This window comes from Amia ocellicauda, chromosome 11, assembly GCF_036373705.1.
Source record: "Amia ocellicauda isolate fAmiCal2 chromosome 11, fAmiCal2.hap1, whole genome shotgun sequence".
NCBI lineage: Eukaryota > Metazoa > Chordata > Actinopteri > Amiiformes > Amiidae > Amia > Amia ocellicauda.
Genome location: NC_089860.1, coordinates 28,694,797 through 28,716,759, shown reverse-complemented (window position 1 = coordinate 28,716,759; position 21,963 = coordinate 28,694,797). Strand labels below are relative to the sequence as shown.

Here is a 21,963-nt window from a genome sequence, read left to right as displayed (position 1 = left end):
GAGCCCCAGAAAGGCCTGCCCGTATACTGTACATCATTTGTTACTGCTGACATTCATCATCTTGGGTATTATGGCCTTCACAGCTAAGCAAGCTCGTCCAAAGTCTTGAATATTTTGAATATCACTGAAGTGTTTGGCAGGTTTTGATCTGAGGGGACCCCATACAGAGATATTGTTCTAACATTAAACAGCAGATGAAGGGCCATAAGAAGGCCTTGAGATTTGTGTGTGTGTGGTATTCGTCTCACTTCCTGTGTGTGACTCTTGACAAGTGCATATATAAACAGCGCTGAAAGAAAGGTAGTGTATGGGTTGCATTCTGATCAGTGAGAGAAAGAACCAGGCATTGTGGAGCCGCAGGCCTTGGCCATGCCAGTCCTCGCTTGTTGCTTAATAGACTGTAACAAAAACTCAGACAGATATTGACATTATAAACATTTCTTAAATATCAGACTTTTCTGTCAACAGCAGGTCTTCTCAATACTACTTAACACTTTTAACCGCAAGTTATCTGCCTTAGTACAGATGAACTGCTGGAGTTCGAGAGGTGTGTTTCTCACACTCTGCCGGCTCAGGAGGTATTTTCGGTACAAACGTCTTTCCATCTCAAGCAATTTAGAAATCCCTGGTCGGTTTGTGTTCTGCCATAAAGCCACTTCCTGCTGTGCAACGTATAAATAGTAAACTCATGCATCCTGAACAGGCCCTCGCTTATCTTGAAAACAACCGGCCGTTTAGCAGAGTGCTCATGTGACAAACCTGGGACGTGTTTTCAGCAGATGAGAAATGTCAAGCAGATCATCAATGCACAATTAACATGTGCGGGTCTCTGTGAGAGAGTCATGTTCACACTATGCACACAGTGTTCTGTGGAACAAACAAGCTGTCTTTTTCTCTGAAAAAATCAGCACGTCTGAAATAACAAATTGAGAAAGCGGAAAACAAAACTATGTCCCCTAACCAGCTTATCAGAAAAGGCTCAATTAGGAATGAGGTTTTTTTTTTCCACCGTTTTCTTGAAGGCATTTGGGTGCACACAAGCTTCATCACACCACAAGACCTTTAATGTGGGTTTCTAGTGTGCAAGGGGAGTATAAGGTAGAGTGGTAAAAGTGGCAAAACTCTTGAAGTACGTTATTGTACATGGAGAAGACCACCAGAATGTTTTTAAGACCACAAGATAAACAGGATGATAAGCTGCATTGGTAAATAGTGGAACAAAATGAGAAGCACCAAGTGCATTCATTTAAATACGTTTGTATCCTGCCCAAAAATATTTGATTTAAGCTGTAGCTTTTGAATAGTCCCAAATACGCACAGGGGGTGGAACAGATGAAGGGAGCTGTTAATATACCTTTGAGCGTATTGCGGAGTGAGGCGCCTACAAAAATTGTATGGGGAGAAAAAAAAAAGAAACAGATGGGAAATAGTTACCAAGTTTTATGAAGAAAGAAAAAAAATCGGATAGGTTTTCTGATTACTGGTCTAATAGTAAATTCAAGTCTAGATAATGAACACCAGGCTTGCATAATGAACATTTCTCCCACTGTTCCCTCTTAAGGCCTTCCAGATCTACTGTAACTGCAGCGTGTTTCCTCCCTCCTGCCAACTGGACCCTGGCCAGTCTATTTCCTACTAAAGGGATATTTACTTTCATCCCTTAAGAGTCAGCCAATTCATCACAGACCACCACGGGCTAGAAAAGTATATAAATTATCAACTTTTTTTTTTTTTTTTCCTTTTTCAGAATATTATTTCCCCTCGGTTGTTCGAAGTAGTATAAATCTTTTGACAGTACGCACCAGCTTAGGGGCTTCTCGGCAGTTTCCTCCTCTACCCGAGTTTGTACAGTAAGACAGTAGCGGCAGTGTCTCAAAGAGCTCTGGAAGGAGATGCAGTTTAGACGTGGCGTGCCTGGCCCCCTTTCCAAATGGCGTAAGCCAGCCAACTTCTAACATTTGAATAATGAGCTATCTGTGGTTGACTTTGTTAGGTGCTAGAAGAAACTGTTCCCTTCTCAAGGAAAAAAAAAAAAATGTCTTGGCTATTTTTACTAGATCCTGTGGCTTTGCATTTTGCTCTGAGACAACACAATAATAATAAAACATAATAAAGGGATTAAATCAAATTAATCCTCCCAGAATCACATTCATTAAATTATTTTAGTGACAATGAATGCCGGGTGCTGAAATGATTGCAGATGTATTGCTTCTATGACTGGATAATAATTATAATAATAATAATAATAATGATAATTGCATGCCACTCTAAGTGTTGCTGATAGGACTTCGAGTGTGCTGATAAGTCTTTCATTTCTGTCCTTCAGCAAATGAAATCTCAATAAATGAATTAACTCCTAAAGAATTAAAGAAAAAAATAATTCAACCACACAATGACAGAAACCTTGAGAGTAGCTCAGAGTATGGTTCACTTTAGAAATGAAAGCAGAACAACAAAGGTATTCACCAAAGAGCATTCCTGACCCCCCCCCCACAAATTCAAGCCTTTCCATAATGATAGTAGCAAATGTATATAACACTAAAATAAAAGATATATGGCCCAGGGTTTAGCATTCGGACATTTGGCAACAGGAGTCGCATTAATTTTGGTGCCTGTGCACACCCTTTATATCTTGATAAAATATTAAATCCCAGCCAATATTTTGCATTAGGCCTCTGCTGAGATGATTAGACAAGAGGCGCTGCCAGACTGAGAGGAAGCGAGCTGCAGTCTGTGTGTTTCTTGAAAGACATTTACACGGTTCTGGTAGTTACATTAAATCCCTCCCCAGTGCTTCCATTATGAAGGCCAGAAAGAGAGCGATCTTGTCTGTCTCAGCTTCACTTTTTCCTCAGAGCAGCAGTGAAGAAATAGCCTTCAGTTACGCTAGAACTAATAGCATGCGTTTTATTCGTTTAATTAAGAAGAATGCTTTTAATTCCCCAGTGATGTACTAAAAACAAACATGGATATTAAAGCCATTAAATCAACTATTTTCCCGCCATGTGTAGATGACACTTGTTCTTATTATTTTTACTTAACCATTGACATTGACATGCTTGCTTATGTATTTTCTTACATGGAATTCATTCCTTGGGTGTCCTCCGTTCTTTTGATTTTCCAGATGTTGCCCTTTTTGTATATGGCTTGAGCCAGTTTATTTTGTTTATGGTTTTTAGTTGCCACCTGACAAAGAATGAGTCAATAAAAGCTGAACACGACCTTGTCCAGCTCTTCACAGCTGAATAGCTGTGCGATTCAAATGCAAAAGGACTGAAATAACTGAAATCACTCTGCTAAATTAGACTGTGCTGTTTTAGGGGATTTCCTCTATTTCAAGACAAATGCTAGATACAATAGGAGCTCTCATTAAAACCTGCAACAACCCAGTTTAAGACAGAAAGCATTATTTTATTTTTTTCATGAATAGGACCAAACACATGTTTATGATTTCCAATGTCATTGGAACAGGCTGGACTTCATGCATAGTGACAGTAAATAAAGCACTTTCTTTCCCTGAATGAGATCTGTCAAGAGCACAGACCCTGGGAAACTCAGTTTGAATAGGTCCACAAAATCAATGGTGTTTGATTGTTTGTCAAAATGTGGTTGAATGATTGTATAATTAAGGTAATTTCACAGCTTTGAACAGGAGTATTTCATATATTTTTGCTGGAGCAGAGGAAGGACAGCACTTTTTCATGGTAACAAAATGACTATATTACGTAAGAAATGGAGAAGCTTGCTAGTCCAAGAGCTCAGGCATTGGACATCATAGACCTCATTTCCCTAGAACTACTCAGCTAAAAACTGGGAAATCCCTGGCAATCCCATCTGACTCCTCTCTCAGTTTTGAAAGTGGAACTTTAATCACTGAACAGGCAATTCTCTCTGTAATGACAGACCAGGCAATATACAACAATTGTGTAGATGTTGTAACTTGAAACACATTCTTCTTGTTATGCAAAACACTCAAAAAGTACATCATTAACTTATTCTGAGAGAACCTGAAAACCTGCACCTTTAAAATAGTAATATTAAGACTATATCAGATTTGTCTTATGAAATTAATACAATTTGAATTAGAGTAGAGCTAAAGAAAGCTCATCCTTACACCTATCACCTCAAATTACAACTGGGTATCTTTCTTCTGAGCAGACTTTTTTGTTTCTTGGTTTGTTTGTTGTTTTAGTTTTAGTTTAATTTGCCAGCAAAATGCTGTAACTGGTCTGTCTCCGTCTCTCTCTGTAACCAAGATGCCTCTGTCTTTTCCAGGGCACAGACAGAAGATGGAAGACCAACAGAAGCCAACGCTCTTTTCTGATCGGTTGAGCGAGTTGGAGAGATTCCAGCGAGCTAGCATGAGGGTCGGTACCACCAACCCCAACCAGAGGCAAGCCCATCAGGGACACTTCAGCCCCCCCACACAGACTCAGATACAAGGTGCGTCACTCAGGCCTCGCACACCGACACTGCCCATCAGCGGTCAGCTGCGACCAAGTAACACAATGGGGTAACAATCTGGTGACCCAGGATTGCTATTCTGCAGGTTACACAAGTCTCTGGAAAGTCATATGGTATTTGGATAGTCCTGGAGCAAAGAAAAAGCTTCCATGGCTGATTTAGGCCTGGTTCTACTGTGATTTAATAGGTGCTGATACCCTGTCTGGGTCAAGACGTCAGCCCTCATTCCTTTAGATTTTTAGGACAATGCTAGCAGCTCCTTTGTCATTGTATTGAAACTATTGACAATCGATTACTTAACTGAATAGGTAGTTTGCAAGGTCTGACTGCAATTAATATCTTAAAGTCTATGCCAAATAAATCATTCTGATCTAAATAAGATCCTTGCTTTTTTGTTGCATTTTAATTAACTGGTTTTTATCAGTTTCCAGTGCACTTACAGGAAAGCATAAAAAACAATAATAAACAGTTTCTGGATAGTCCCTGCTCTGGCTTCCAAGTAAAATGCTTGCTGGCCTAACATTACTCTGCCAACTTCCATCTGAGAATATAAACTCATGCTTTATGTGTCTGTAACTTTTACAGGTATTCTTTAAAATGGAAGATCCTTTATTTATTTCATAAATAGTGATAAGCACAAAAGAGACATTCGCCTCCACATCGCATGCATTACTCCACACACTCAAGTCAGATCGCCTGTGGAAAACAAACAAATAAATAACACTTGCATTGACCGGTGCACAGTGGGTATTTTGAGGATTGGCTTTAGTCAAGTGGATCAAACATGATCGCAAAACACTGAATTAGAGACAGAAATTACAGAGCTGGAATGTGATGCTTCTGATTTATTTATTTATTTATGATGTTCTTCTGAACGCTTTCATAAGCTGAAAGTTACTATTTCATTGATATATATTTTTAATACTGCATTCGGATTGCATTTATATAGAACTGCACATTGGCAGCAAGATCTGCGTAGCCTTATAATAGCGCTGGAAAAAGACTTTTACTTCATATAAGAATCTAACAACTATTTGAGATGTTTCCGGGGGCGAGTTTTATTATGTCAGCATCCGATAGCTTTCTGCAGAGAAGCCCAGTGTGTTTAGACTAAGAGAAGATATCTGAAAAAAGAAAAAGACAACAGGCAGCAAGTCAGTGGGTGGGGATCAGTGTTCATTCTCAGACGCTCTCAGAAACATTTACTATGATGGCATGTCTCACTGTCTACACTCGCCATCCACGCCCCTCTGACAATGATACGCTCCCACACACAAGTTCTCATGGGGGGTTAATTACCAACACACCCATCTAATGAACCCATTTATCAGCACGGTTGGAAATGCCGAGGACATTGCAATGTTTTCTTCCAAGTGTGCTGCGTGTAAGTTGCCTTAAGAAAACACACCAACACACGGCCTTGCTTATTGCTCCTTCGAGATTGTCTGCATTCATGAAGTTGCATTTCTGAACATGCCCAGCCAGCGTCACCGTTAGTCAGCCAGCCCCCGTTATTTCACAATTGTCTTACTGAATAATACGTTTAATTGGTTCTCGGCGCTTCTCTGTTGTTAACGCTCTGATTCAGAATTTGTATTCTATCCCATTACAGAAGCGTATCGCTTAAGAGAAAAACTCTATCAGAATGAATGTATGGTTGTTAGAGAAGGTATGCCAGTTTTTCCACAGGCCTCAAGGCTATACTAATAGGTTTCAGACTACTGGGGACAGTTCATTTACTGCCCCACCATTGCACTTAGCTTTTAAGAAATGTTCGAAAGCTATTGGTGCACACAGTTATTCAATTTGTTACTAAATTATGGCACAAAACGTCATTAGGGTATGATTTACTATTGTATGTTTTGTATGTTTGTGTGTGTGTGTGTGTGTGTGTATGCATGTGTGTATGTGTGATGTGGAACCTACACAGTGAAATCCCTCAAACCAATTAAAATACAAATATTTTATTTTCTTTTGTATGTAAGTGAACGGATCTTGTGATTAAAGGTCACAAGAACGTTATTTGTTTATTTGCCCAGGCGTTTGTGTGATCAGCACTAGACAACCATTATTAATACATTAAACCATAGTTATTTTTAAATTTCATGCATTTCTTCAAATACTGTAAACCTTCAGTAACTAATACTGGCCATAGCATTGACTGGAAAGTCTGCTGTGTCACCCCTCAGATATGGCAAACCAAACCTGGCAGAGATTCACACACACACAAAATATCTATTTTTGTTTACTTTTAAAGTCATTTCTGTCAGGCTATACATTAAATGATACACTCCTTTTCTAGGTACCTAAAGCCCTGAGGGAAATTATTATTTTGAAGTTGTGTTTTATTAGGTTGCAGAGGCATTAGTAAAATCACCTATATTATGACAAATACTTATTAAGCAGACAAAACACATTAAAAGTTGGTTAGACCATAATGCGCCCCTGAAGCAATTGGGAATGAGAGGGTTTGTGGTTAGTGTGGATTCTACAGTATGCAATAATGTTTGGCTAGGACTTAAGGTCTGTTGGAGGGGGGGAATGAACCCAAAACCACACACCTTAATCTCTCATAATACCTGCATGTCTGTGTCCTTATGGGCAATTATAAAATAATAATTAAAATGTGAGCCTCCTTAGCAGGTATTTTCCAGCACCTCCTCTGTTTATTTATTGGTGCATTCGAGAGCTCTGTGGTTTGTAGGGTGACTGGCCTATATTTCAGGGGGAGGATCCCAAGTGTGCTCTAACCAAAAACATAATAACAGAGTTCAAATAATTAATAAATAAGTGGCATATAGTTGACGATTGTAAGTATACATGTATGTAACACTATCTTATAGTGTCATGTCTGTATGTCAATACCTTGACTTGGTGAATGGGCTCAAATGTGTTTCTTCATTATCAGCCCACATTCAAACAGAGCATCTAAATTAACTGTGAGCAAACCACTGCAGTATCATCGGAACAAGCTAAATAGTGCTTCAGGAATACAATCTTTAATGCAGGACAAATTGTCCTCCTCCCAGTAGCTGTAAACATAATCTGGTGGACAAAAGTAAGACTTGAAACTCATTCCATAAAACATCATCAAGTCACATAGTATACCCCGGCTAATTGCTTGATGAACACATGATACAGTGTTCCACCTTCAGTGGATAAAATATAAGAGATTGATATGATGATATATTGGAAACTTTGTTTAATACAATAAATGAGCAGAGCCACACAGGCCAGTGTTTAGAGTCCTGTATTACAATCTTAGGCCAAGCAAAAACCTGTCTGAGTGTTTCATTCTGAAATCTCAAACCAACAAACTGCTTGATATGTTACCAACATCCACACGGCATTATTTCACAGAGACGCCAATTATGTGCTGATGTCTCAAGCTCTATGGCAGCACACACAGCACAGACAGCACTCAAATTAAGTTTCATTACGATGCATGTGCCAACAAGATCAATTATTGCTGTCTGACTGCATGGTTTCTTGTTATTTTTGTTCAGTCCTGGCTACAGGTATGTTGACAGACTACTGACTGACAGCACGGGGGAGTGTTAAACCCTGTGTGTGTGTGTGTGTGTGTGTGTGTGTGTGTGTGTGTGTGTGTGTGTGTGTGTGTGTGAGAAGGAGAGAGAGAGTGTGTGTATGTTGTGTGTGTGTTAAAGACAGGGCAATCCAATGGAAGAGAGGAGACAGATTTCAGCACAACCGTTTGTTTCTCTTTTAGACACCAGGGAGGTTTGTTTTAAAGTTCGGGAACTGATGTGGAATAAATGCATCAGGTACTTGGAACAGATACATGTCTTAAAAATAAAAAAAATCTGTTATAAACAATATAATAATAATAATAATAATAACAACAACAACAACAATGTTGAAATATAAATTCAGTACAGATTGAGTTTGGTGTACTTTAGTGTCATTCACAAAACCAAACCAAACAAAATAATTTGGCAAAGGTTGAAAAGCCTTAGAGGTTTGGGGGTTTCCATCTAAATAAGTATCAAGAGGCATTTAATAATCAGAAAATTATTCTCCTTTTAAGATTTTATCATATATAATCTGCTCTCATGTTTATGTTTTACTTGCTAAATTTAGAAAAGTGTCTTTGTGCGTTTGTTGTTTTCTCAAGGGAACAGGCAAGTAATGCACTCTCAGAGACTTTTCATTTTCTTTTGAAAACATCTTCAAAAGCTGTAGTAGTAAAAAAATGTGGGCTGTGCAGTTACAAGTTATAGATGTTGATATAGGTATTGTGCCATTACTGTTACTCTGGTGAGATAATTATTTTTCATTCATCTTAGAAAACAAGTTGAGCTTCAGAATATTTTATCCAACTTGAAAGAAATGCCCAGAAAATCCTATTTTATCATTCAGACACCTGGCCACACTAAATCATGTACACAAAAAATAATCTTCATTTGAGCATGGAGCTTTAATTCACATCCATGCAAATAATTTCCTTTCAAGAAGATGGTTACGCATGAAAAGAAAGTCACATCGTTCTTTTGAAAATGCACCCAAAACAGATAATTAAGCCATTCTCATTGGTGACAGTTTCCTCCACATAAGCAAACAAACAAGGTTATGCCTGTGTCACAATTTATAAATCTCAATTAAGATTGGTTATTTGAGGTAAACAGACCATCTGAGTGAATGTCATGCTATTTTGCATAAATCAGTATCCGATTCTCATTAGGACATTAAAAAAAAAACACACACACTAACTTCTGTGAAAGGGAAATGTATAATTTGATTTTAAAATAAAACTACAGATTGTGCATTTTAATATTAGATGACTCTCACTTAAGTGAGTTACTTAATTTCTGATCGTCTGTTTTTCTGACATCATCACATTAGCAGAAATATATCATTTTTAGCCAGCCCCACGTTGGTTGCATAGCTGTTCTTTAACAGAGCAAAGTCGCACTATGTAGTACAGCCACAAAAATAGTAAAATTGTCCATCATTGTCAACAATCCTTCCAAACCCACTGTAAAACATTATATACAAAAGCATCTCCAAGCAGCTCCTGCATAATGCCCAAAGCCAAGCAACCAGACAGTGTTGTGTATGTGCTCGATTTTGTGCATGGTGCCCTGTCACAGATGTGTTATCACTGTGGTGGAGCTGCTGGTTTTAATGTGCAGCGCGCTGTAAGAGTCTGCTGGCTTCACAATTGGATGTTTGTCAATTAATCTCTGGAGCCGTTCTCACAGGCCCTGACCTTATTTCTCTCTCCATCGCAGGAAGCAGTGCACAGCGGTAGTAGGCGTTCTGATTCATTTGAATAGCAATGCCCGCTATTCACAGTCAAACCCGCAAAGTGGTTTTGAGGCTAAAAACAGGCCAAAAAGAGGTGCAACCAACCGGGTTTTATGAATTCCGATTTTCAACAGCTTGTAAATTCCAGCAAAGAAGTATTATTTGGAGAGTTACAATGGTATAAATTTGGGAGGTTACTGGTATTTATTCTTGTACTTGTGTGTGTGTGTGTGTATGCTTGTTTTTCCATTTTAAAAATAGCTAAATTATATTATGCATTAAATAGCCAAATTGAAAATGCAGTCTTTCATTCCGGATGGGAAATTTTAAGAGTCACTTACAATAAATAATGTAATAATATGTGGGGAAAATCTTTTGCATATAAAGAATTCCCTCTTAGACATTTACAGTTTCCCTGCAATGTATATTCCATGAAAAGTGTAAATTATTTTTCATAGTAGTGTTTTTTTTGGGGGGGGAGCACATAAGGACTGTAGAATTATTCGGTTCTTGCAAACCAGATTATAAATTCTACTGTTTACAGTAATCCCCAAAGACCCCAAAAAGTACAACTGCTGTCTTGTTGGCCCCTGTCTTTTTGAGAGCCCAAGGCTTTCTTCAACAGGATGCCCTCACAAAGGCCAGCATTCATGTGATGTCAGTGATACGGTAAATTACGCACACCAGAATGTCACATTTCTGAAATAAATTCCCAAGGACCCCGATTCTTTCATCACGGGTTGGTAAAAGCCTCCGTTTCTTGTTAATAGCAGGCAGGGCAGTTTTTTTCCCCCAAGGATCTCGGTATTGGATGGCTGTGCACAGTACACATGTTCACGTTGAATATACAGTAGTTGCAATGCTAAGGTCCACCTCGAGCTGTTCTATTAACTGGTAATCTGTGTTCGGTATTGAAGTTGTCCATTTGCCAATCAAAATATTTGAAGGAAATGTTTATTTTCTTCTCAGAATCACACCAGCTGCTGCACCTACTGAATAACTCCATTTATATGTAAGAATTTGCCATTGTGAGGCAAGGGACCAGGTTTCCAAGTACCTGAATGCTGACCCCAGATTTCAGAGGAAATGGTGCCGCTTTTAGGAAAGAGATTTAAAAGCCTGTTGAATGAGGCAAAGATGAAAGTCTGTGACCGATTTAAGGTCACGGCCAAAGCAGCTTTTGGGTGACCTCGGCCTTGACTGCTTACAGTAAAACACATATATCTGTGGTATATATTGAGGACTTTCAGTTATTTGCCGTTTAAGGTTGTGTTTTGCAATCTTAATCCTCCTTCAGCTCAAGTATAGTTCTACTATTGTTCCCATCTAGGGGGGACTGCCTTTTATTCTTTTGGGGACAGTATCACAGACTGCCCTCTCCATATTGTGTAGTTTCTCTGTGCCTGTGCCCTTTGTAGATAAATAAAGGTCTTCCCTTAGCACAGAAAATGAAGAATCACCTGTAACAACTAAAACAACCACCACCAAGACAAACAAACAACCTATTTGCAAGTCAAATATGGCAGAGTTATCAGATTTATTAGAGGAATGAAAGTGAATGCTGTAAAATGAGCCTGTGTATTGGGCATAAAAATGTATGCATCATAAAGTCTGCTAATCCAGAAGTATAATGTCACTCATTTCTTACTCAGGTACTGAAAATGTAAATATCATTCCAATTGTCCTTTTCCCTTACAATGCCACTGTAATAAGACTTTTTTTGTTTTTGTTATTTCTTAATTAAGTCATGTATGAAACACTTTCCTTATCTCATGTCTGGGAGACATCTGTACATGGTGCAAATGTATTTGATTTTCCGTGAGCAAGTAATTTGTTAATAGTGCATGAGTTGTACTGTGTCTGCCTGCATAATGAGATTTACTACATTAGTTATTTTTAATATCTCCAGAAACGTGAAATTAAGCACCAAATTATCATTTAAGATACCTTTCAATGTGCTGAACCTTTCGTATTTGATTTAACCATAGTAAATATGGATAGTCATTTTGATTATCACCAGATTTTATTTTTGTTCAGTTTGCTAGAAAATATATTCACCATGTTTTATTCTTTGCTTTTGGGACTTGATTGAAGCTTTGCTTATCCATGCCTGTGCTATATTTGGTAGTGTAACATTAGGCTACAATATAACAAGACTCTTGCAGGTACTGCAACTATGATGGCCCTTCGAAATGCAACAAAATTAAACTTTGCACAGCATAAAAAGCATTGCAAAAAAAAATAGAAATACGTATTCTACTCAATGCTCAACCCACTATTTTAATATTTACAGCTCTGTGGACTGAACAAATTGACACTCCCAGTTTACCTTTAAAAACATGCAAGGTGGAAGATGATCTAAGATGGTCAGGTAAGCAATGCCGCAATATGAGGCCCCTTTGCCATTTAAGCAATGCTTCTCACGTTTTTACACAGGACTGACTTCAAAACATCAGACTGCACTCTTCCTCAGTAGACTTCAGGAAAGCAGGCCACAACATTACAATGTAAACAAACCATGGCTGGTTACTAAGGTTTTTGCTTTTCTCAGCTGAAGCCACATTAAGGATGTGTCAACATTTAGGACCACTTGTAACATGCGCAGTCTGGAAGCACCCAGATCTTTACACTAGAGGTGTGGTGAGCTACTGCAAATTACGGTTTTGTCTGAACAGTTTTGTAAAGGACAGATGATTCTGGCTGCAGTAAGGAGTTCATTGCCACGGGGGATATTTTTACACAGCAAATTAAATAAGAGCACAACTTTCCAAGCAGGGTACAGTTGAAGGGCTCGAAGGGCTGGTTTCACAGACCCACATTAGCACTAGTTTTGGACTGCCCAATATTATACACGAGTAGTCCAACACTATTAGTGTTAATAGAGATTTGTGGAACCAGCTGATAGAGATGCCAAATCTACACAGTTCAGCATAGCATAGTGATGATGTTTCAAAGCCCGTGGCATGGCTTAGTTGATGATGATATTTTGTGGTGATGCCGATTGGCAGAGGTCGGTGGATTGTCTCCTGATTTTGTGTTCACAATGGTGTTCTTCATAGCACAGGCAGCCTTTACAAATGTTTAGATTGCCTTCAGGTATTGTTTTCAGGACATTCTTCAAATAATCTTCCATGCTGACATGCTTCCACATCTTTCGGTGAAGTTGCTAGTCTTGTTCCGATAAGCTGGAAGTGCCTTAGCACTGAATCACTTCCCTCGGCCAGGAGTCCTATCTCTCCGTCTCATAAGTCACACCTTATTATCTTGTATTCTGAGTAAACATGAGGCAGCCGTAGCGGTAGAGAGAGATTGTTATTTATTAATTCAATTTATGTGGAATTTGCTTGGCAAAGCTAACGTGATGATGCACCGTCTGGGCTCGAAGGCAGAAGTGTGGGTGTGAGACAATCTGAACAATTACTGTTGTGTAATCTGATAATGAAGGGGAGAAAGATGCTGCTTTTTTTTGGTTTGTTTTGTTTTGGTCTGAAGGGGTGTTACCACGAATTCCTGGGTTTGTCTGCCTTATTCTAATTGTTAAAAACCCTACATGAGATGGAAGGCAAAAGTATCAGTCCTTGTTTTGGTTTTGTTTCTTGGTTTGTTTTCTAGCTGTTGATTTGTCTTGTCTCTGTTCCCTGGACATGCGGTGTTCGGTGTAAGCCAGTCTTCGTTGTGTGGAAATCAAGTGGGGGAAGATCAGGATACATTGCATGTAGTTAAAGGAAACAAAGGTGCACTTGTCATGAAAAGATATATGTATACATCTTAAATCTATTTGTGTTTCACCTGATTACAGACAGACAAACTCTTGCCAATCATTCATTCTTCTTAGATGTATTTATTTATGTTGATTTGTTTGTTTACCCATTAAGTAAGGCTTTGCTTTGCTTAGATCACATGTGGCAGAGCTTATACATTACTTGAAGCTAACACCTAACAGCCATTACATATTAGCCATAGCAAGCTAATGTTTTCTTTTCACTGTAAGGCTGTCAATGGTAAAGATGACAGGATTTGAATGCAGCTCGAAACAGAGACCGCAGAGCCAGAGAGCTTAGAAGCACAATGGATTTTTATTCATACTTCTTCATATTTTTCCTGTGGGGTGCTGAGTGTGGAGACAAGACTCCACTCTCTGAAGTGAGCCTTTTCCCTTCCCCTAAAGTGACATTATTTCAAGTGTTTTAAAATACACAAGGGCTCTTAAAGTGCAACAAAAATAAATCCACAAGTAGCCTTGGGTGTAGTCAAACACTATGTGTCATCTGCAGAACACAAACAGGATCGGGTGCAGTTATCCCTTTCAAAAATGTGTGGTTGGGAATGAAAAAGAATAAGAAAATCTCCCTGAAAGCCAACAGTCTGAGGTTAGGATTTTTGTTTCTGTTCATTTGCATCAGAGAAATTTCCATGTGTACTACCCATGGCATTTTGCATTAAGCTTAGAAAAACACTTCGCAGGTGAATGGCAGAGATTTGAATGCTGTTAAAGCCTATATTGCATCTTATGTTAACTAACAAATCAGTTGCTCTCATAAGTAAATAGTCTAAACCAACTACATTTCAAGACAACACACTTCAGAGTGGAACAGTGTTGGCAGACTCCCCTGTCGCCTGCTTAAAAGGCACACAATGTTCAAAATAAAACACCAATTCCTTTTAGTGAACAAAATCTTACAGATGTTTTACAAGCCAGCATTCTGAGTTTGATGTTGAGTGTCCCTGTCATTGACACAACATGTTTCAGCTCTAAATCATATGGATTAAAAGTGGTTCATTGTTGGAAGAATATTTCAGAAGCTGGGCCCTTCAGATTGCGCCAAGATAACAGTAGTCGTTTCTGTATTGCAAAGCATCATGTTAAGCCGACGTGTAGTGAAAAGCAAACCCGTGCGAGCTTTTGGGTGCCCTCAAGGAATTAGTGGGTTGACTGGTTACTCCCAGATCAACAGTAGAGTAGCCTTGGGTTTTCCTTGCGTGAAATCAGATACTTACTCCATACCACGGCCTCTGGAAGGGAAAAAAAAATCTGAAGCAGTAAAGTTTGACTGCAAAAAAAAAAAAGCTGTGGAAATTGCAATGAGCTATTTGTAAAGCAAACCAAATTCTTGAGACTAGACAATCTGAAAAGATGCTGGCATGCAAGCCCTTTGTGCTTCCTGGGGCTTTGCGTGCACTTATCTTTACAAGCTTTATTCCAAACAAAATGGTTTTACATAGTATTTATGTGTGAATATCAGTCAGGAAATGTGGGAATACGTTCGTCATTAGAGCTAAAAGGACACATTTCTCCACAGCAGTGTAACTCTACTGTTTAACTGCCATATACACCAATGGTCTTGACATTTAAGATTTAAAGATATTTGACAGTCTTGAAAACTTGACATAATGAACAAGCTAAATAATCTAGCACTCCCAATATGCAGCCAAAAGTTAGCAGAATGAACTGCCACCATTTTATCCACCAGTTAATTTTGTATAGAATCTGTTTAATACAGCTCATGTCAGAAAAAACAATCCGGGGCAAACATGGCGTGTTTTCTTTCTGTAAGTGCACTATAACCCCATCAGTCAGGATGCAGTGGAATGACAAGATCATAGAGACCTGTTCGACAGCTAGACCTGGTCCAAACCAGGGAGGTGGCGGTGGTGGTAGCGATGAGTGGGAGGTGGAGGGGTGGGGTAAGAAACAATTTTTTGTAATGAAGTAAGACAGAGGAAGATAAACAGTAACTCATGTGAGCTGCATGTTAGGGAGTGTTTAAGGAGTTTTCAAATGGTGTTGATCGTGGGGTGTCATGCTCCAGGTGGCCAATTCATCACATATGACAGCTGCTTGAACTTCATACAGAGAGCCCCCCTCTCCCTCCTGTTCCCTCTCCAGTATACTAGGTGGCACCACGGAGTAATAATTGTGTCTTGGGGGTCTCCACAGATTCATGTCCAAAGCCCGGTGCATGATCTAGATTTGAAGTTTGTTAGCCGTAGTTAAAAATGTTTCAGAAAGAATACTTTGAGATTTCATGTGTTATCATTCTATCCTTAGTTCTGAACATTTGAGGTGTGACAGTTGACTAAAAGAAAAAAAAGAAAACATAAAATGGCACACCTGAATTGACCATGAGAAGAGAATGGTGCTCAATTCAAATTACCCATAGTGGCCAGTCATTTAAAACCATATTGTTAAAACCGCACACTATAAGCCTAGTCGTTGCAGGAACTTCACATGAAATGCTCATAAGTGTAAATTACCTTGCAGTTGATCAAAAATAAGTTGCAGTGACCTTTAAAGAGTGCTGGCTGTTTGTTTATTAACACTTCATCTATACCTTGAGCTGTTCCACACCCACCCACACACACAACATCTACCCCCCCCCTCTCTCTCACACGCTCTCCTCTCCCTCCCTCTTTTCTGTGAAGTTGCTTTGCGTGCTTGTGTGAGTGAGCGTGTTGGCTGTGTAGTTTCCTGTTTGAGTTCTTCCTTTATATTTATTGCAAACGTTACACAACAGCCAAACAAGTTGTCACTGTTTATACAGCGAGCTGTGTTGGACTGACAAAGCTTCCATTGATGCAGCCTTGAAAAAAAAAGGAAAAAACGAAACCAAAAAAAACAAGTATTTCTCCCCGTTTTAGGACTATAATTGCTTGATTTAATTTGAGACTTCTTCTACTCTAGTTTGGTTGTGTTGCAACCTGTAAAAGCATGCTCATTATTTATAATCCAGGGGAAAAAATAGAATATTTCACACCTTGTTTTTATTTCCACTCGAGGGTTTTTCATTTAAGTTTGCCCTCCCCACAATGCGGCTGCCTCTGATGACTAAACAGAAATGCGCAGCTGGGTTCCATTATGCCGGGCTTCGTCTGCGACATCCCTGAGAAACAGCTTCCACTGAGAGCCAGTAGGCGATATGCTAGTAGTAGGAGTTCCCATTTCCTTTCAAGAGCAAGAACAGAGTTGCAAAAAAGCAGCAAACTGGAGCAAACCTATTTTGAACACTTGTCTTGATTTCCAGCAAAATGCTCTTTATTGTCACTTTAGCTTAGATTCAGAATTAATAATCACAAAGCTGTTTCAACAATAACAAAATGCATTTGACTGTTCTGCAGCCAGAATATGCACTCAGTTACGGCAGTGTCTCGTGCGATTATACACGACTTTGTTTGGTCTAAACGCCTGCTGTAGTTAATTACGTGTCCATTTTGTATCCATTTATCAGTAACGTTCTCATCCATTGTTTGTTTTGTTTCTGCCAAGATCACTAACCTTCCCTAGCCAGTAACACTGTTAATCAAAGCAGTTTGTTCTTAGACACAATCCACCTACTTTAAAAAACAATAAAGACTCTGTCAGGGATTTTGTACCGATACAAAATGTATTTATTTTGATCTGAGCTTCAGAATTAATTTAAGCTATTGCGTTTCTGAAAGAAAAAACAAAACATAAAATCATATATTCTAGCCTGAACAAACATTCAGGGTATTACAGTGCCAAATGTGTACATTGTTAAAGCTATTCACATTCCATTGTTTAGTTGCTGAATTAATACAGTGACGTTTTTTCCTCAGTAGCTCATGTTTTTTTTTTTTTTTTTTGTATGCTTCTCCCTGAACAGGAACCTCTGACCTCTTCAGCAACACCCGGCAATATGACCGGCAGTTCCCCTCACTGTCCACCCTCACAGATCCCCGCTTCTCGGACCCACGCATGCACTACCCCGGGGCCTTCACCTACTCCCCCAGCCCCTCCAGCGCAGGGATCGGGGGCATCAGCATGTCCAGCATGTCAGCATCCTCCCGCTACCACACTTACCTGCCGCCCCCCTACCCCGGCTCCCCCCAGAACCAGAATGGGCCTTTCCAGACCAACACCTCCCCCTACCACCTGTACTACGGCACTGGTTCAGGATCGTACCAGTTTTCCATGGTGACCGCCGGAGGGGAGCGCTCACCCACCAGAATGCTCCCGTCCTGCACCAGCGCCACGACAGGCAACAATCTAATGAACCCCAATCTGACGAGCCAGGGCGATGGGGTGGAGGCTGACGGTAGCCACAGTAACTCGCCGACGGCAATGACCACCCCAGGAAGGATGGATGAGTCAGTGTGGAGGCCTTACTAAAAGAATCGTCATCAAATAAAGAAAACGTACTGCATGTGGGACTTTTTATTGTTTTTTATTTTCTCTCTTTCTTAGCTATATCCATTGAAAAGTGACCAAAGACATCCATGTGCAATCTGAGAGAAGCTGGTTTGTGGTGATGCACAGAGGCATCTATGACTTTCGTGGCTTCTTAAAGCGAAAAGACAATCACAGCTAACCACCAGAAACTGGCCTTCGCAAACTCTCTCTGTGACAATTCCCTTCCTTCGGGACTTCCAAAGAGAACAAAGCCATACAAAGACGAGTGTGCCTAATTGTTAGTAAACATGTACGATAAACTGAAGTGTAATTATATAACCGAAGGCGACTTTTTTTTTTTTTTTTTTTTTTACCAATTAAAACTGGATTGAAGAAAAAATAAAAACAGGAAGAGAAACGTCTCACCCTTGAACACTGCAACCTTCGAAGAACATTTCAGTCCGGACTAATCACCCTCACGTGTCACTGCTCGCCTTCAGAGGACGGTCTTCCAGCTTCAAAACCAAACATTTTGTGTCTTCCCTCCACCTGAGATTCACCACTGGAGACTCCAAAATAAGTCCTGCCAATCTTTCAGTTTTCTACATAGATTGGTTGTTATTTTTCCAAGCAAATGATACACAGGAGCTACAGCAGGAAACCTCATATTTAAGCCAAAATTTGGTATATAAAACTGAACAAACAAAAGAGCTCATAATGTATTTTACATATATCCCAAGACACTGTTGAGGGATCACTTTAAGTCAGAAAATCTTGTTGTTTTTTCAGTTGGTCTATTTCTTTTATGGAAAACAAATGTTGCCCTATTTGTGCCCTTAGAACAAAATTCTGTTAGGAGGGGGAAGAAAACACACACATCCAAAGAACTCAGATGTATCGTGAGATCTTACATTTTCAAAGCTCCCTTGGCCCTCATGAAGCCACCTTAATCTATAGAATAAAATCTTCATAATTTAATCCACCTCAAAACATCTATGGCGTAGCAAAAACTCAAATCAAAATTACTTTCACCTTCAGATCAAAGACAGGAGAATAGGTGGGTCGGCACAAACTAATAACATTCCTCTTAGTAAAGCAAACTGTCTTTGCAGAAGTGCTAAAACAAAAATGTAATATCGGTACAATACACAAAAGGAGAAACAGGTTACAAGCAGTGTTACAGGAGGAACTGCCAAGAAAGAAACCAAACAGGAAACCAGTGTGTGTGCTTTCGACTGGACTAGACAGAAAGAGTTTAGAAAATTGTATAATTCATTGACACACATCTTTAATTCAGTGAGGTAAAAGCATTTGGAAATAAAAGTCAAACTCACATAATCTACTGATGAATTCAGGCCGTTTTAGGATCATAGTGTTAATTAAATAAAAAAAAATGCCTTGCATTTTCATAGAAGATATGCATCTACTATACATGTTTTCCAAGTTTGTATTTTATTTTTTATTATTGTTGATATTATTTGGGGCATTTTGCTTATTGCCAGCTTATGTTTAAACTGGATATTTGTTTTTTTGTAAATTATTGTTTTGAGCCATTAAATGAGAAAACGCGCACTTAAAATTGTGTTGCTGGGTCTAAGACACAGAGAAAGTGTCACTGTCTAGGTTTTTTCATTAAGAGATGAATTATCATTTGGGCTACTGTAATATATTTCAGCTGAATTAATTGGCCGATTTGCTTGTTTTGCATTTCAGTTTACGTATTCAATAAAAAATAAAAATAATAATAAAATCACTGATAAAATCTAGCAATTACAAGATGAAAAACAATTTAATAAAATGTTCTTCCACGGTTCAGTCAGCATAGACCCAAAAAATTAAGACTGCTTGTATAAACCTTATTTGCTACGTTTCAGTAGATTGTGTGTAATATCGGATGATTATATAGTGGTCCCACGTTTCATTTATCACACTTTTTTTTTTTTTAACAGACTGATCCCCAAAGATATACCAAATGATCTCTTGCTTTGCACTATAATTTGCTTATGATATCTTCTAAGCACATGTTCAAAAAAAGGCAATGTCTGACAAGGGTGTTTTTTAAACAGGCTCTGATTTACTGTAGAGAACTATGCAATTATACCCCCTTTTGTGAATAAATAAATATTTGTACTTTAATCAAATGAGACCTCAGACTGAAGGTACAAAGAAGAGGAAGATAAAAAAAAAAGGCCTCGATACATAAATAGTAGAGTCATCTTTACTTTCAGCTGTAACATTTCGGCGTGTACGTGCTGGGAGTTTGCGGTAAGCTGTTTTTACAAGTTATGTTTCGTTAAGTTCTATACTTCGGCACTGCAGCGAAGTGCGCCATCACCAAGAGCTGCCTGCTTCGATGCATGTCTCTTCATGTATTCCCTGTCAGGCTGCAGGATTTCACCTCTATACTGTAGGGGTCACACTGTACATTCATAATACTCGACACATAGCCGGCTTCCTATTTTGAATCGTGCAGGATTCCCTTGCCGTCAAGCAGAACCTTTCAGTGTTCAGCGTGGTTGGCAGTGACAAATAAATGAAGTGAAGTTGAGGCTAGAGAAAACTGTCATTCTGGGGTATCGTGTTACACGAATCGAGAAGTCTTCACAATATCCCATCCCTGTCAGACAAGGCCTTTGTCTAGTTTGAGCCTTAAACTTAGCCTTGATGCCTTATTTTTTTTTCTGTCTTCTTTTTTTTTTTTGTAATTTATTTATTAGGGGTGGGAGCTGGAGGCTGTCCACCAACATTAATATATCTGTACAGATTATATGTGGATGATGCAGTAGCACTTAAATAAGGGTGTCGGGTTACACGTTTACCTTTTTTCCATTGTACTTTTTTTATTATTGCCTTTGATAGTAGACATCTGATAAACTGGGCAGTTGTAGCACAAATAAAAGCCATTAAATTGGCTGTTTGGTTTATGGACTTTATTGTACTCACATTTGTTGTATGCAGGTAGATGGAGGGGGGTGGGGGTGGGGGTGGGGGGTTGCTGGGAAGAGTGGGATTGGCTGAGGGGGATAGGTGTGACTGTTATGACTGGCTAGATGCTGGCAGAAATCCAGTAAACCTCTACCTTGGCGAGAACTCGAACCAAAGTCATAGTCCAGTCAAAAACAGTAGGTTTTGTTTGGGGGGTGGGGGGTGGGCAGCATTTCTCTTCTCTTTTGCTCAGGAAAAGAACACACATTTTTTTTTTTTTTTTAAAGATTGTGACGGTCACTGTACCCCTTCCTCCGCTTTGCAATCTGTCACCTGTCTGGACAATCGGCGAGTTTCAGAAACCAGAACTATGCATCGGTACTGTACACATTCTTTTCTCTAAGGACATGCAGACCTGGATGATTTTATAGCTATTGGACAATGGTCAAGTAGCCATGGAACAACAACATTTTTCACCGCTAAAACCTTAATGAAAAGTCCCAAAGCAAGGAATTATTTTGCTGCCTGTAATCTTGCATTATTTTACATTTGTTGTTCAGTTTTTAATCTTGTTTTTTTTTTGTTTTACTGCAGGAATAATACTGTCAATGTTGCATTTGTTATCAGTTAGTTGAAATTATTTACACCAAAAAGTGGGCAGAAATATTAAAAGTATCCTTTTCCTGATCTCCACTGTATAGGCAGCAGGTAACTTAATTAGTATAATAATGATGCACAATTTTAATATTATATAACTGCCTTTGCAGTTGGAAATGGTTAAAAGCACAATGGATACTTGAAAAATGTCTATTTTCATTTTTTTGACTAGTTTTATTTTCTGTCGCCTTATGCTAAAAGCATCAAAATCATGTAAGTTAATTTAAATTGGTTCTATGTATATTGCTGTTCCATTGGTATAATACCTTGATATTAAGTGCTTGTGAAACAGTCTTGTGTGAATTATGTAGTTTTAAAAGCATCTTAATTAATAAAAAAAAAAGATTAAAAAAAACTCATGCTGTAAGACTGCTTGTTTTTGTTCTTTTGATCATAAAATTATAAATATCGGGCTTTAAAATGTCAGATGTCCCTGAAGAATAAACATTGTGAATGAAACCATCTAAGCTTGTTTTCTTGATTGTCTCTGTTGCTCTACTTCTCTATTTAAGTTTCCTTTC

General features: G+C 38.9%; 1 protein-coding gene across 2 annotated transcripts in view; it reads left to right on the top strand.

The window, feature by feature from the left end:
• runx3 (RUNX family transcription factor 3) overlaps positions 1 to 21,904 on the top strand; it is a 68,316-nt gene extending 46,412 nt beyond the window's left edge. Inside the window, exons 6-8 of one of the 2 annotated variants that reach the window (XM_066717299.1) lie at positions 4,276 to 4,443; positions 12,026 to 12,103; positions 17,355 to 21,904. In XM_066717299.1, coding sequence (XP_066573396.1) covers positions 4,276 to 4,443; positions 12,026 to 12,103; positions 17,355 to 17,860 — 752 coding nt within the window. In that variant the 3' untranslated portion in view covers positions 17,861 to 21,904. The remainder of the gene's footprint in view (positions 1 to 4,275; positions 4,444 to 12,025; positions 12,104 to 17,354) is intronic. The other variant, XM_066717300.1, reaches the window with a different exon arrangement.
• The last annotated feature ends 59 nt before the right edge of the window (positions 21,905 to 21,963 follow it).